The 10,732-nt window shown below is 59.8% G+C and overlaps 1 protein-coding gene across 1 annotated transcript in view; it reads right to left on the bottom strand.

The window, feature by feature from the left end:
- Positions 1–10,732, bottom strand: part of Slc37a1 (solute carrier family 37 (glucose-6-phosphate transporter), member 1) — a 43,370-nt gene that overhangs the window by 1,653 nt on the left and 30,985 nt on the right. Inside the window, exons 13-19 of the mRNA XM_013027335.1 lie at positions 9,652–9,714; positions 9,241–9,326; positions 7,449–7,497; positions 6,628–6,701; positions 5,983–6,061; positions 1,630–1,727; positions 221–285 (exon numbers count right to left, since the gene is read on the bottom strand). Of these exons, the coding sequence (XP_012882789.1) occupies positions 221–285; positions 1,630–1,727; positions 5,983–6,061; positions 6,628–6,701; positions 7,449–7,497; positions 9,241–9,326; positions 9,652–9,714 (514 nt within the window). The remainder of the gene's footprint in view (positions 1–220; positions 286–1,629; positions 1,728–5,982; positions 6,062–6,627; positions 6,702–7,448; positions 7,498–9,240; positions 9,327–9,651; positions 9,715–10,732) is intronic.

The following is a 10,732-nucleotide window of genomic DNA, read 5'->3' as shown; positions in this document are numbered from 1 at the left end:
CGGGCCGCGGAGGCTTGCAAGGCTTGACACGGGAGGCTGAGCTCCCACACGTTCTTCAGGGGCTTTGGGGAGCGACACCACCATCCCCCCGTGAAGAGGCATCCGTTGGGAAGGTAGGGATGAGGGGAGCGGGGGGACACACGTGGACACGTGGCAGGTGCGTCCCCTGGGAGGTAAGGGTGGAGGCGGCCGCCCGGCCACGGGGGCCCTGGGCACTCACATGGCTTGGTCCCCTGCCGCGGGGCCCGGGCAGCTCAGCTCCTTGTGGATCAGGCGAAGCAAGCACTGTGCCCAAAACAAAGGAGACAGTGCTGTTCTGCGAGGGGCATGTAGACGCTGAGGGCCCCGCCTCCCACAGCCCGCAGACACGTGTGGGGAGATGCCTCTCCTGAGAGCGCCTGGCCCCAGGGCTCGGGCCTGCGCACAGGCCTCCCCCCCATCCCCCAAGTCCTCGTTCGTGACAGACATCAGGCTGAATGACTTCTGGGTTCAAGTCGTGCTAAACCCAAGTGGTAGCTGGGCGCTGGTGGCTCATGCCTGTAATCTTAGCTACTCAGGAGGGCTGAGAGTGGAGGATCACAGTCCAAAAGCATTCATGGACAGAAGTGCCCAAAAGACCCATCTCCAATTAAGCAGCAAAAAGCTAGAAGTAGAAGTGTGGCTCAAGTGGTAGACTCTAAGCCTTGAGTGAAAAAAACAAGTGAGAACTAGAGGTTCTGGGTTCAAGCCCTAGTGTTGAACACTATCCAGTCACAAAGTCTCAGAGCTCCCCCCTCTTGGCTCTAATCCATCCTGCTAAAATCACAGAACAAAAGATTCCCTTGCTTCTGTTGCTGATTCCTATTTTTCTAAGAGAGAGAGAGTCCTCAGCTCCCATGTACTCAGTAGTGGTGGGGCCTGCGGGAGGCCAGTTTTCGAGTCTGGCCTCCAGCCACAGGGAAGCTCCCCGGAGCTGCCTAGATTAAAACAAGATAACTATCACAAAGACACCTGCACACCCCGTTCACTGCTGCACTAGTCACCATGGCCAAGTATGGAAGCAGCCCAGATGCCCTATAATAGATGCGTGGATCCAAAACATGTGGTACCTATTCAACATGGAATTTAACACAACCATTAGAAATCATAATATGTCATTTGCAGGGAAATGGATGGAGCCAGAACAAATCTTGTTAAGTGAGGTAAGTCAAGCTCAGAGAAACAAATGACACATTTTCCTCTCAAATATACCAGGACGTGGTAAGTTATGCAGGTCTCTAAGCACTCACACAGCGAGGCCAAAGGAGGATGCCCAGGCGAGGAGCACAAAGGCCTTTGTGCCTACGATCATAAAACGATATTCATAGACAAGAACTCCAGGAAATGGAAACAAAAGGGTTTTTTTCCCTTTTCTTTTTGTCTTGTTTGTCCATTTATCTGTGTTGTGGGGGGAGGGGAAGGGTGCAGAATTGAAGGGACAAAGGGTGAACAAATGGAGCAATGTCCTCACTAGACACTATGTTAAAGATGAGCTACGTAACTTGTGGGTAGGAATGGGAGGGAAAAACCAGGAGAATGCGTACCCAAGCGTGACTTACGAAATGGTAACCCCTCTGTAATGGCCGAGGAAAGCAAAGCACGAGGACTCACCAGTAAGGCACAGGTGTCCGCAAACATCAGCATGTAGAACACGTTGCTCCACCCAGAAGGGGAGATGAGCCCGGCCAGCAGGGGTCCCAGCGCTGCCCCTGCAGGGACACAGGCCCACGTGGGGGTGAGTAGGGAGGACCATCAGAGGGGTCTGCACCTCTCAGCCGGAGACAAGCAAGGTCCTAACGGCCTTCTGGGAACAGTTCTAAAAGCATGCCCTGACATTCGAAATGTCCACTCTGTTGGTCTGATCCAACATTGTCATCATGATTGTTGAATTTGTGTGAATCTGAATCCAATGAATACTTCATATATCCTCATGCTGTGAAGAGTTGCTGGGTACAGGCAATACCTCCCGGTGTGTGTGCCTGTGCACGTGTGTGCATGTGTGTGCACAGGTGGGCACATGTGAGCATGTGTGAATGTGGGTATGTGTGTAAATAGGAGAGATGGAGGATAATGCAAATGTACCACAATGTCTGTGAATCTTTGAACTAGGTGTGATTTTCCACATAAGGTAACAGTTTAAAACATAAACGAAAGAAGGCAAGCATCCCCCCAGTGCCAGAGGACACAGATCCCAGCGTCTTCCTGTCAGACTCGAGTTCTGGTACACAGGGCGGCTTGTTTTGGTAGGTGCCGGGGGGAAGTAGAAAGGATGTCCCCCAAGTTCTGAGCTGAGATTCATCTCCTGGAAGAGATCGTTGCCATATGGAGAGTTTATATAGTTCCAGCTGTTTACAAAGCACACTGACTACTCTCTAATCTGAGAGGTGGTTAGGAGAAAGGAAAACTCCCGAGGAACACGGCTGGCCACTCCAGGCGTTTCTCTCTACGCCTCCCAGACACCATGGAGTGGGGGCAGATGAGGGGAGGGCCCTGCTTCTGGGGGTGAGCAGGGAGTCTGTGTCCCCTGCACTGCTGAGCTCCTGGAGGGCCGTGACCCAGGACTCCCCACCAACGGGCAATATCAGCCCGTCCAAGCACGCGGTGCAGGGGGAAGGGTGGCGGGAGAAAGGGGACACTGCAAGCACCCCTCGGAGCCCTCCACAGAAGGGCATGGCTACCCTCGGGAGTGCCAGGCCCCTGACAGGGCAGTCCAGGGGTGCCGACGGAGCACAGGGTACCAGGGACCACTACCCACAGCCCACTCTGAAGTGAATGCCAGTGGGGAGCCCCCTCCCCCCTGCCCCGCCCCAGCTGGAGCTGAGTGAAGACCAGCTCTCAACATGCTCTCCACTGGAAAGGTGCCGGAGACTCAGGAAGACAGAGCGCGGCCAAGAATCAGCCCCTGTGCCAGGATGCCCCCGAATGCCACAAGAGAAAGCAAATGGGAGAAGGGCAGTCCAAGCAAGAGAAACAACAAGGAGAAGAAAATTCCCAGAAACAATAAAGCCCCAGACAGCTAACAGAAAAGTAAGCCCAACCCACACCCTCACTTTTGATCCAACACACCCACTGCACCTATGAGATGCATTAAAAAGCAGAAAGAACTCAACAGATGCTGAAACATAACAGGTAAGCTAAAAGGTCAAATACAGCGGTGGGGAGATAAAGTCAAGGACATCCTTGACAAGCCACGTAAGGCTCCTGGCTGTAATCCAGCTCCTCAGGAAGAGGAGATTGGAAAGAGAGAAACTGAGGCCAGTCCAGGTAGTTTCTGTGATGTATCTCAAACAATACAAGCTGGTGCGGCTGTGGAAGCCTGTTATCCTCCCTAAGTCTAGCTGCCACGGGCATAGATGCAGGACCCTACTGTCTAAAAAAAACTAGTCTGAGCCGGGTGCCGGTGGCTCACACCTGTCATCCTAGCTACTCAGGAGGCTGAGACCTGAAGATCACAGTTCAAAGCCAGCAGGAAAGTCTGTGAGACTCTTAACTCCAATAAACCACCAGGAAACCGGAAGTGGTGCTGTGGCTCAAGCGGTTGAGTGCTAGCCTTGAGCTGAAGAGCTGAGGGAAAGCGCCCAGGCCCAGAGTTCAAGGCTCATGACCAAAAAAACCCTAGTCTGGAGTGGTCGCTCAGGAGGTAGAGTGCCTACTTAGCAAATGCAAAGCACTGAGTTCAAATCCAAGTACTACCAAAAAAAGAGCATGAAGAACAAGGAGACAGGCAGGCGGGGCCCAAGCAGAGAGAAAAAACGAGGACAGAAAAAAAAACTGGCAAAACAAACTTAAAAATGAATACTGGGGTTGGATTCCTGGAAGCAAAGACAGGGCAGGACCAGCCGGCCTCCTGTGGGTGCAGAGGGGTTCCAGGAGGAACCGGCCGTGGGAAGGGCTAGGAGAATCTAGAGTTCCTGAGTACAGGTGCGGTGAGCCTGGCCCTCTGGCACCACTGCTGTGCTGGCCCCCAGCGTTCACCTCCGGAGCTCAGCGCATGACCACAAGCCACCTGCTACCATGGAGCAGTGGGGGGGGGGGTGCCTCAAGATCGGGGCTCCACCCTGGATGGGGAGCCGGGACCTGGAGGAAGAACAGGCCTGCAGACCCAGGACTACAGCTGTCTCCTGGCTGGCTGAGGATACCTGCAACACAGCTGGAGCTGGTGGGGTTCAGGGCGAGCTGGTGGTGGGGTTTGGGGTGAGCTGGTGGGGTGTGGGGCGAGCTGGTGGGGTGTGGGGCGAGCTGGTGGGGTGTGGGGCGAGCTGGTGGGGTGTGGGGCGAGCTGGTGGTGGGGTGTGGGGTGAGCTGATGGTGGGTTGTGGGGCGAGCTGGTGGAGTACAGAGCAAGAGCACTGTCCAGCTCCTCCCATGTTCTGGCTTCTCCTGTCTCACTGTTCATTGCTTTGTCTATGTGGAGCTTGGGCAATGGCGGCTGGCCTCCCATTTCACCCGGATGCAGTTCTAAGCACCGGCCGGAGCACACAAGAATCCTGTCGTGGTTAGTGAGAGGCTGATGCCCCGGGCGCTGCCTCCACCGGCACCTGTGCAATGCGGGCACCCCGGGAGTGCACTGGGGGCGGCGCTCCCCCCAACAGTGTGGCCTCCCCCAGTCCTTGACTTTGTCTCTAGGACCACGCGCTAATGAGCTTGTGTGCCGTTGCCATGGTGACCAGCTACCCAGTCCCCGGGCACTCGAGCTGGCAGAATAGCACCAAGGCCCCACCGCCCCTCCTATGCCAGTGTGTGGCCCCCGCAGGGCTGTGCCTGAGGGGCTCAACCGGAATCTGCCCCTTCCCTCCCCCCCCCGCCTCCATCCTTCCAGCAAAGGTGCAGCATGGAGCGCAGGGGCGGCTGCTGGGCTCCCCTGGCCTTTGCTTCCCCTCACTGACAGGTATAAACTAGTAAACTAGAATGTGCCTTTCAACCTCACTTGCAATTTCCTGGTCTTCTTTACCCTGATCTGCTGCTGCCGGCACAGTCCTTAAAAGGCTACACTGGAGGGACCCTAAGGTCACCCAGCAAGTCAGCTATTTCTGGATCCAACAAAATCATGGAGGCGATGCTGAGGACCAGGCTGGGCTGTCGGGTACCCAAAGCCCAGGACCAAAGCCCAGTGGTGCCTAGAACAGGCGGGAAGCCCCGGGGTGGCCTCTCTGGCCCAGCCCGGCGCCCGCCCCTTCCTGAGGCCCGGGGGCTTGGAGCTGGGGTGTCCCTGGAAGGCCTCATGCCTAGGACCTGGTCCCAGCCCGTGGCACTCCCAGGAGGTGAGGGAACGGGAGGAAGGGGTCACTGGGCTCTGGCCTTTCCGAGGACATCGGAACCCAGCTCCTTCCTCTTTTTCTCTCTGTTCCTGGCCACCATGAGGTGAACAGCTCTGCTCCATCCACATGCTCACCACCATGAGCGCCTCCCCGCTGGGTCACTGACCACGGTGGTCTGGAACTTTCAAAACCGTGACCACGACAGAGCTTCCCTCCATTTGCGCAATGGTCTGAGGAGCCCGGACGTGGCAGTGGAGAGCTGGCCCACACAGGGACGCAGTGCGGACTCGCCACCTTCTGTGGAGGACACACTACTGGGCTCTCCCCAGGCACCCCCCAGGTGGGCGGGGTCAGACTGTGGGTGTCTCTGGATTGGTTAGATTTCTAGGAACTTAAACTGAATTAGGATTCTGGGCTTCCTGCAGGCTGCTGAGGAAGAATCAAGGGAGGAGACAGGGCTGGAGGCCGCGGCTGCCGGCTGCCGGCTGAGACGGGAGCCGGGAGGCAGGCTCTCCCACACCGAGCAGTGCCAGGCCCCGCCAGCCGCCTGTCTATCTGCCTGGCACCTGCCAGCTGCCCACTCAGCACCCCCCACCCCGATCTCCCAGCGCAGCCAATGCTGGCGCTGGCACCCGGATCCCCACAGCTGGTAATTAGGATGAGACAACGCCACCCCCACCCCCAGCTCCCTGCGTTCCCCACACACCTACAGAACCCGTGCCGTCGATGATGGCCGTGACAGTGGACAGGGCGTGGGCGTTTCCTTTCAGGCTTTTATGAGTCCCCTGGGGAGGAGGAGAAGGGAGAGGGGAGATGTGGACCTCTGGCTCCTCAAAGGCCGCACATAGAGAGGTGGGGAGAAGGGCAGGGCCGGGGCCAGCCAGACGCAGTGTCCGGGGCCCACTACACGAGAGGAGACCAGGGCTTGGGGAGCCACTGCTGCCTGTCGGGGCACGGACCCAACGCCAAAGTCATCACAGCCATTCTAGTCTAGTGAAAGGCCCTGCCCACATGAGCTGACCCTTGCTGTGGTCTGTTGTGGATCCTTCTAGAACTTTCCCTGGGCACATGGCTGTGAGCCCACACATGCATTCAGACCCAAGGGCAGGCTCCCTAGGGCAGCTTCAGGAGCACGCGTGATCCCGTGGGCAGAGCTGGCCCGTTGGCTCGGGTGGTGGCACAGGAAGGAGATGAGGAGGGCCCGCCCCCTCCGCCTCCCTGGGGACCCCCGGGGACGGGACCTCCTCTCCCCCGCTGGGTCTGTGTGGCTTCAGGCTCGGTCTCCCACACGGGTGGAAGGCTCGAGCCACGGGGCTCTGCCGTGATGGAGGCCGTGCCCGGGGCGACTCACCAGGTCTGCGGAGACAGCGGTGGTGATGAGTGCGTAGGGCCCGCTGACCAGCGCACCGCTGAGGAGCAGCATGGCTGTGGGGAGGTGGGGGGGGGGGTCAGAGCACAGCGGGGCCTCCGCGGGGCCTGCCAGCCCCACAGGCTAGGCGGGCACCTGGAGGCGGGCGTCTGTGAGAGCTGGTGACTAGGGGTGGAGGAGGGGGATGGGCAAGACCACCAGGGTCACCGCAGAAGGAGCTTTCCTCTCAGCGTGCCCAGAAACGCATTTCCAGGTCTAGCCATGGCTACTTCCCCAGAACCCTGGGAGGGCAACTGACAGGTGCGATGTGAGAACCCTGCTGAGCCGGCCGGGGTGGAGATGGGGGTCTGCATAACAGAGCCACGTGCTGCAGAAGGGGCTCCTCTGTCAGCACCGACGGGCATGGCCGAGGGACGATTGTGCCGCCCTCGGACCCCAGGGTCTGCCCCGGCTCACTTTCCCGATCCAGCCTCAGGGGCCACGGGAAGCTTCCCCTGCCCCCCACCTCCCTCCAGCCTCCACTGTGGCTGTGAGGACACAAAGCACACTGCCTAGGGGCAGAAGCGGCCCCTTCAGGGCTGGCAGAGGCCAGGCTGGAGGAGGGGCACTGGGCTCCTCCCCAGAGCACCACCCACCAGGGGCTGTGCCAGGGCCTGGCTGCTCCCGAGAGAGCGAGGGCTTACGTCACCACACAGGGAGGCTCAGGCACACCTGCATGCTCCAGGTCACCTTCATCTTCTATACCACCAGCTGCCAGGCCCAAACATGCACCCAGAGTGGCAGCAGCAAACTCAGGCACTCACCCACGGTGGCCTCCAGGCCCATTTTGCTGACGGAGGAGAAGACATAGAGCTGTGGACAAGAGGGAGGTGGAGATGGGGCTAAACATGACCAGACCAGCATGGCACTGCCTGGGCCCCACCCTCCCTGTCTGTGGTGCTCCTGGGCCCCGCCCTCCCTGTCTGTGGTACTGCCTGGGCCCGCCCTCCCTGGCTGTGGTGCTCCTGGGCTCCGCCCTCCCTGGCTGTGGTGCTCCTGGGCCCCGCCCTCCCTGGCTGTGGTGCTGCCTGGCCCCGCCCTCCCTGGCTGTGGTGCTGCCTGGCCCCGCCCTCCCTGACTGTGGTGCTGCCTGGCCCCGCCCTCCCTGACTATGGTGCTGCCTGGCTCCGCCCTCCCTGGCTGTGGTGCTCCTTGGCCCCGCCCTCCCTGGCTGTGGTGCTCCTGGGCTCTGCCCTCCCTGGCTGTGGTGCTGCTTGGCCCCACCCTCCCTGGCTGTGGCGCCGCCTGAGCCCTGTCCTCTCTGGGCATGGCGCTTCCTGGGGTCTTCAGCCCAGAAAGCCAGGCAGGGGTTCTCAGGCCCCAGGTGAGGAGGCCCTAGGAGTGGAGGCCCCTTGCAGGGAGTGCCCTGGGCCTGGCACTGGACAACTTCCCGAGCTGGAGGTTTGAGGCCAACGCCCGGTGGTGCAGGCACCCAAAGGCCTGGCACGGGGGTCACCCCAGTCACCACCGCCTCAAGGCTGGGTGCGTGTCGACAGTGCTGGGCCAGCAGAGCCAGGCCCATTCTGGAGAGTTGCAGGTCAGGTGGAGGCAGGTGGACAGGGCCACTGCGGTGCAGGGGTGAGGAAGGCCGGGCCTCTCCTGCAGTCAGATGAGGGGTCTGCACCACACCCCATGGGAGGGAGGCACCAAGGTCACCCCAGTTCTCAGATGAGGAAACTGAGGCATGGAGAGGGGAAGTAATCTGCTACAACAGGTTTGAAAAGTAGTATGAGCCAGGTCTGATGGGGAACAATGAGCCTGGGGAAGGTCTGGGGAGCTCTTCCTAACTACCACCTACCTAGTTATCATCTATCTATCTATCTACCTACCTACCTACCTACCTACCATCTATCTATCTACCTACCTACCTACCATCTATCTATCTAGCTAATCTATATGTATGTATGTATCTATCTACCTACCATCTATCTATCTAGCTAATCTATCATGTATGTATGTATGTATCTATCTATCTACCTACCATCTATCTATCTAGCTAATCTATCGTGTATGTATGTATGTATGTATGTATGTATGTATGTATGTACGTATCTATCTATCTATCTATCTATCTATCTATCTATCTATCTATCTATCTATCTAATCTGGTGTACTCAGGGCCTAGGACACTGATTTTTTGTTTTTTAGCTTTTCCATTCAAGGCTGGCGTTCTACCACTCAAGCCACAGCTCCACTTTTGTTTTTTTGCTGGTTAATTGGGATGAGTCTCATGGGCTTTCCTGCCTGTGTTGGTTTCAAACTGTGATCCTTAGATCTCAGTCTTCTGAGTGGCTAGGATGACAGGCATGAGCCACCGGTGTCTAGCTGGGTCTGGGGATCTTAAAGATGGGCGAGAGCTGAACCTGGGCAAGGGGGGCCGGGAGTGGACCCTCAGAAGCACCCCAAGGAAAGGAGCAGCCTGTGGGAGAACACGGTGAGGGGGAGCTGGGAGCAGGGGCCTGGGAAGCGGCCTGGCCCCGGGGAGCGCCGTGCATAAGGGTGAAGGATGGTGGAAGGACCATGGAGGTGCCCACAGAGGGTGGAGGGACCACTGACCGTGGGAGCCGCGAGGAGCAGCATGAGGCCGCAGGTGGAGGCCCGTTTCTCCAGGCGGTCGGAGATCACACCTGCCAGGATCCCACCTGCCCCAGAGAGTCTCGTCAGGAGCTGAACCTGCACGCGCTCTCCGGAGGGTCGGAGTCGCCCTGTGGGGCAGGCCCCCTCCCACGCCCCGTCCACCCTGGGCCGGGGGCTGGCTCCCAGCGGGCCTCAGGTGGGCTTCCATGTGAGACCCCAGGAGATGCCCATAAAACCACGGGGGGTCAGGTTTTATGCCAGCATCCAGGCCCTTTCCCCTGCTGGGGTATGAAGGCCACTACCCTGCACCTGCCCAGACACGGCCAGGGAGCCGGGTCTGCAGTCAGTCCCTGCCTGCAGCAAAGCAGCTCAGACTGGCTTTGAACTCACCGAAGATCCCGCCCACATCGAACAGGGTGGAGAGCTCGCCTGCCTTTTTGGCATCCAGGTGATCTAAAGAATGATGGGGGGCTGGTGAGGACCAGGCCCGGGAGCACCGAGGGGCGCCCGGCTGGTGAGGACCAGGCCTGGGGGGCACTGAGGGGCGCCCAGCTGGTGAGGACCAGGCCTGGGGGGCACCGAGGGGCGCCCAGCTGGTGAGGACCAGGCCCGGAAGCACCGAGGGGCGCCCACACACAGGACTCCTTTCCCTAAGTGTGTCTGCACCAAGAGAAACGATGGGCCCACTTGGAGTGAGACCAGAACGGCTGTGCAGAGCGGCAGATGACCCTCACCTCAGGCCCAGCCTCGCGGCCATCCAGACACGCCCCGGCCCCTCTGCAGCTCCCGGGGCACTGCTCCGGAGGGAGGGAGGGAGGGCCGGGAGCCTCCAGCCGCCTGTCCTACGGAGGGAGTGCTGTCCCGTCTGCCTGCGTCTGCCTGCCGTCTGACCAGACAGCCTGTGTGCCCCAGAGGGGGGCCAAGCCAGGGTCCTGAGACACCAGACTTGTTTATTTAGCCCTCAGTACAGCAGGGAAGGCGGGTTCAGGAAGAACTTGGGAAGGTGGGTCAGCCCCGCCTCCCAGTCCTGAAGGTGCGTACTGGCTCTGCCTCAAACACGCACTCCCACCAGACAGCAGGGCGGCCTTGGAGCAGCTGGGGGTGAGGCAGGAGGACAGAGCAGCCCCCCCCTCCGGACCGTGCACTGCTGGGCAGGGAAGGAACCTCAGGCTCCAGGAGCGCTCGGCAGCCTCCCCACCTGCCTCCCTCCCGCCGCGGCTCTGGCCTTGCTCAGGGCGTCCCGACCGGTCCTGGCACCGGCCTCCGTCCCGGGCCTCGTCCACCTCTGCACAGCCTATGGCACCGCCTGGGTTCTGCGCTGTCCTCCTGAACCGCCCCCCCCCAGTGTCCCCTCATCTCCCATGCCCCCCGGGGGCTGGCTGCCGCCCCCCCCAGTGTCCCCTCACCTCCCATGCCCCCCCCGGGGGCTGGCTGCCATCCCCCCAGTGTCCCCTCATCTCCCATGCCCCCC

Source organism: Dipodomys ordii, unplaced genomic scaffold (assembly GCF_000151885.1).
Source record: "Dipodomys ordii isolate 6190 unplaced genomic scaffold, Dord_2.0 Scaffold103, whole genome shotgun sequence".
Taxonomy (NCBI): Eukaryota; Metazoa; Chordata; class Mammalia; order Rodentia; family Heteromyidae; genus Dipodomys; species Dipodomys ordii.
Note: the sequence above shows the minus strand (reverse complement) of the source record. Positions and strands in the feature narration are given on the sequence as shown.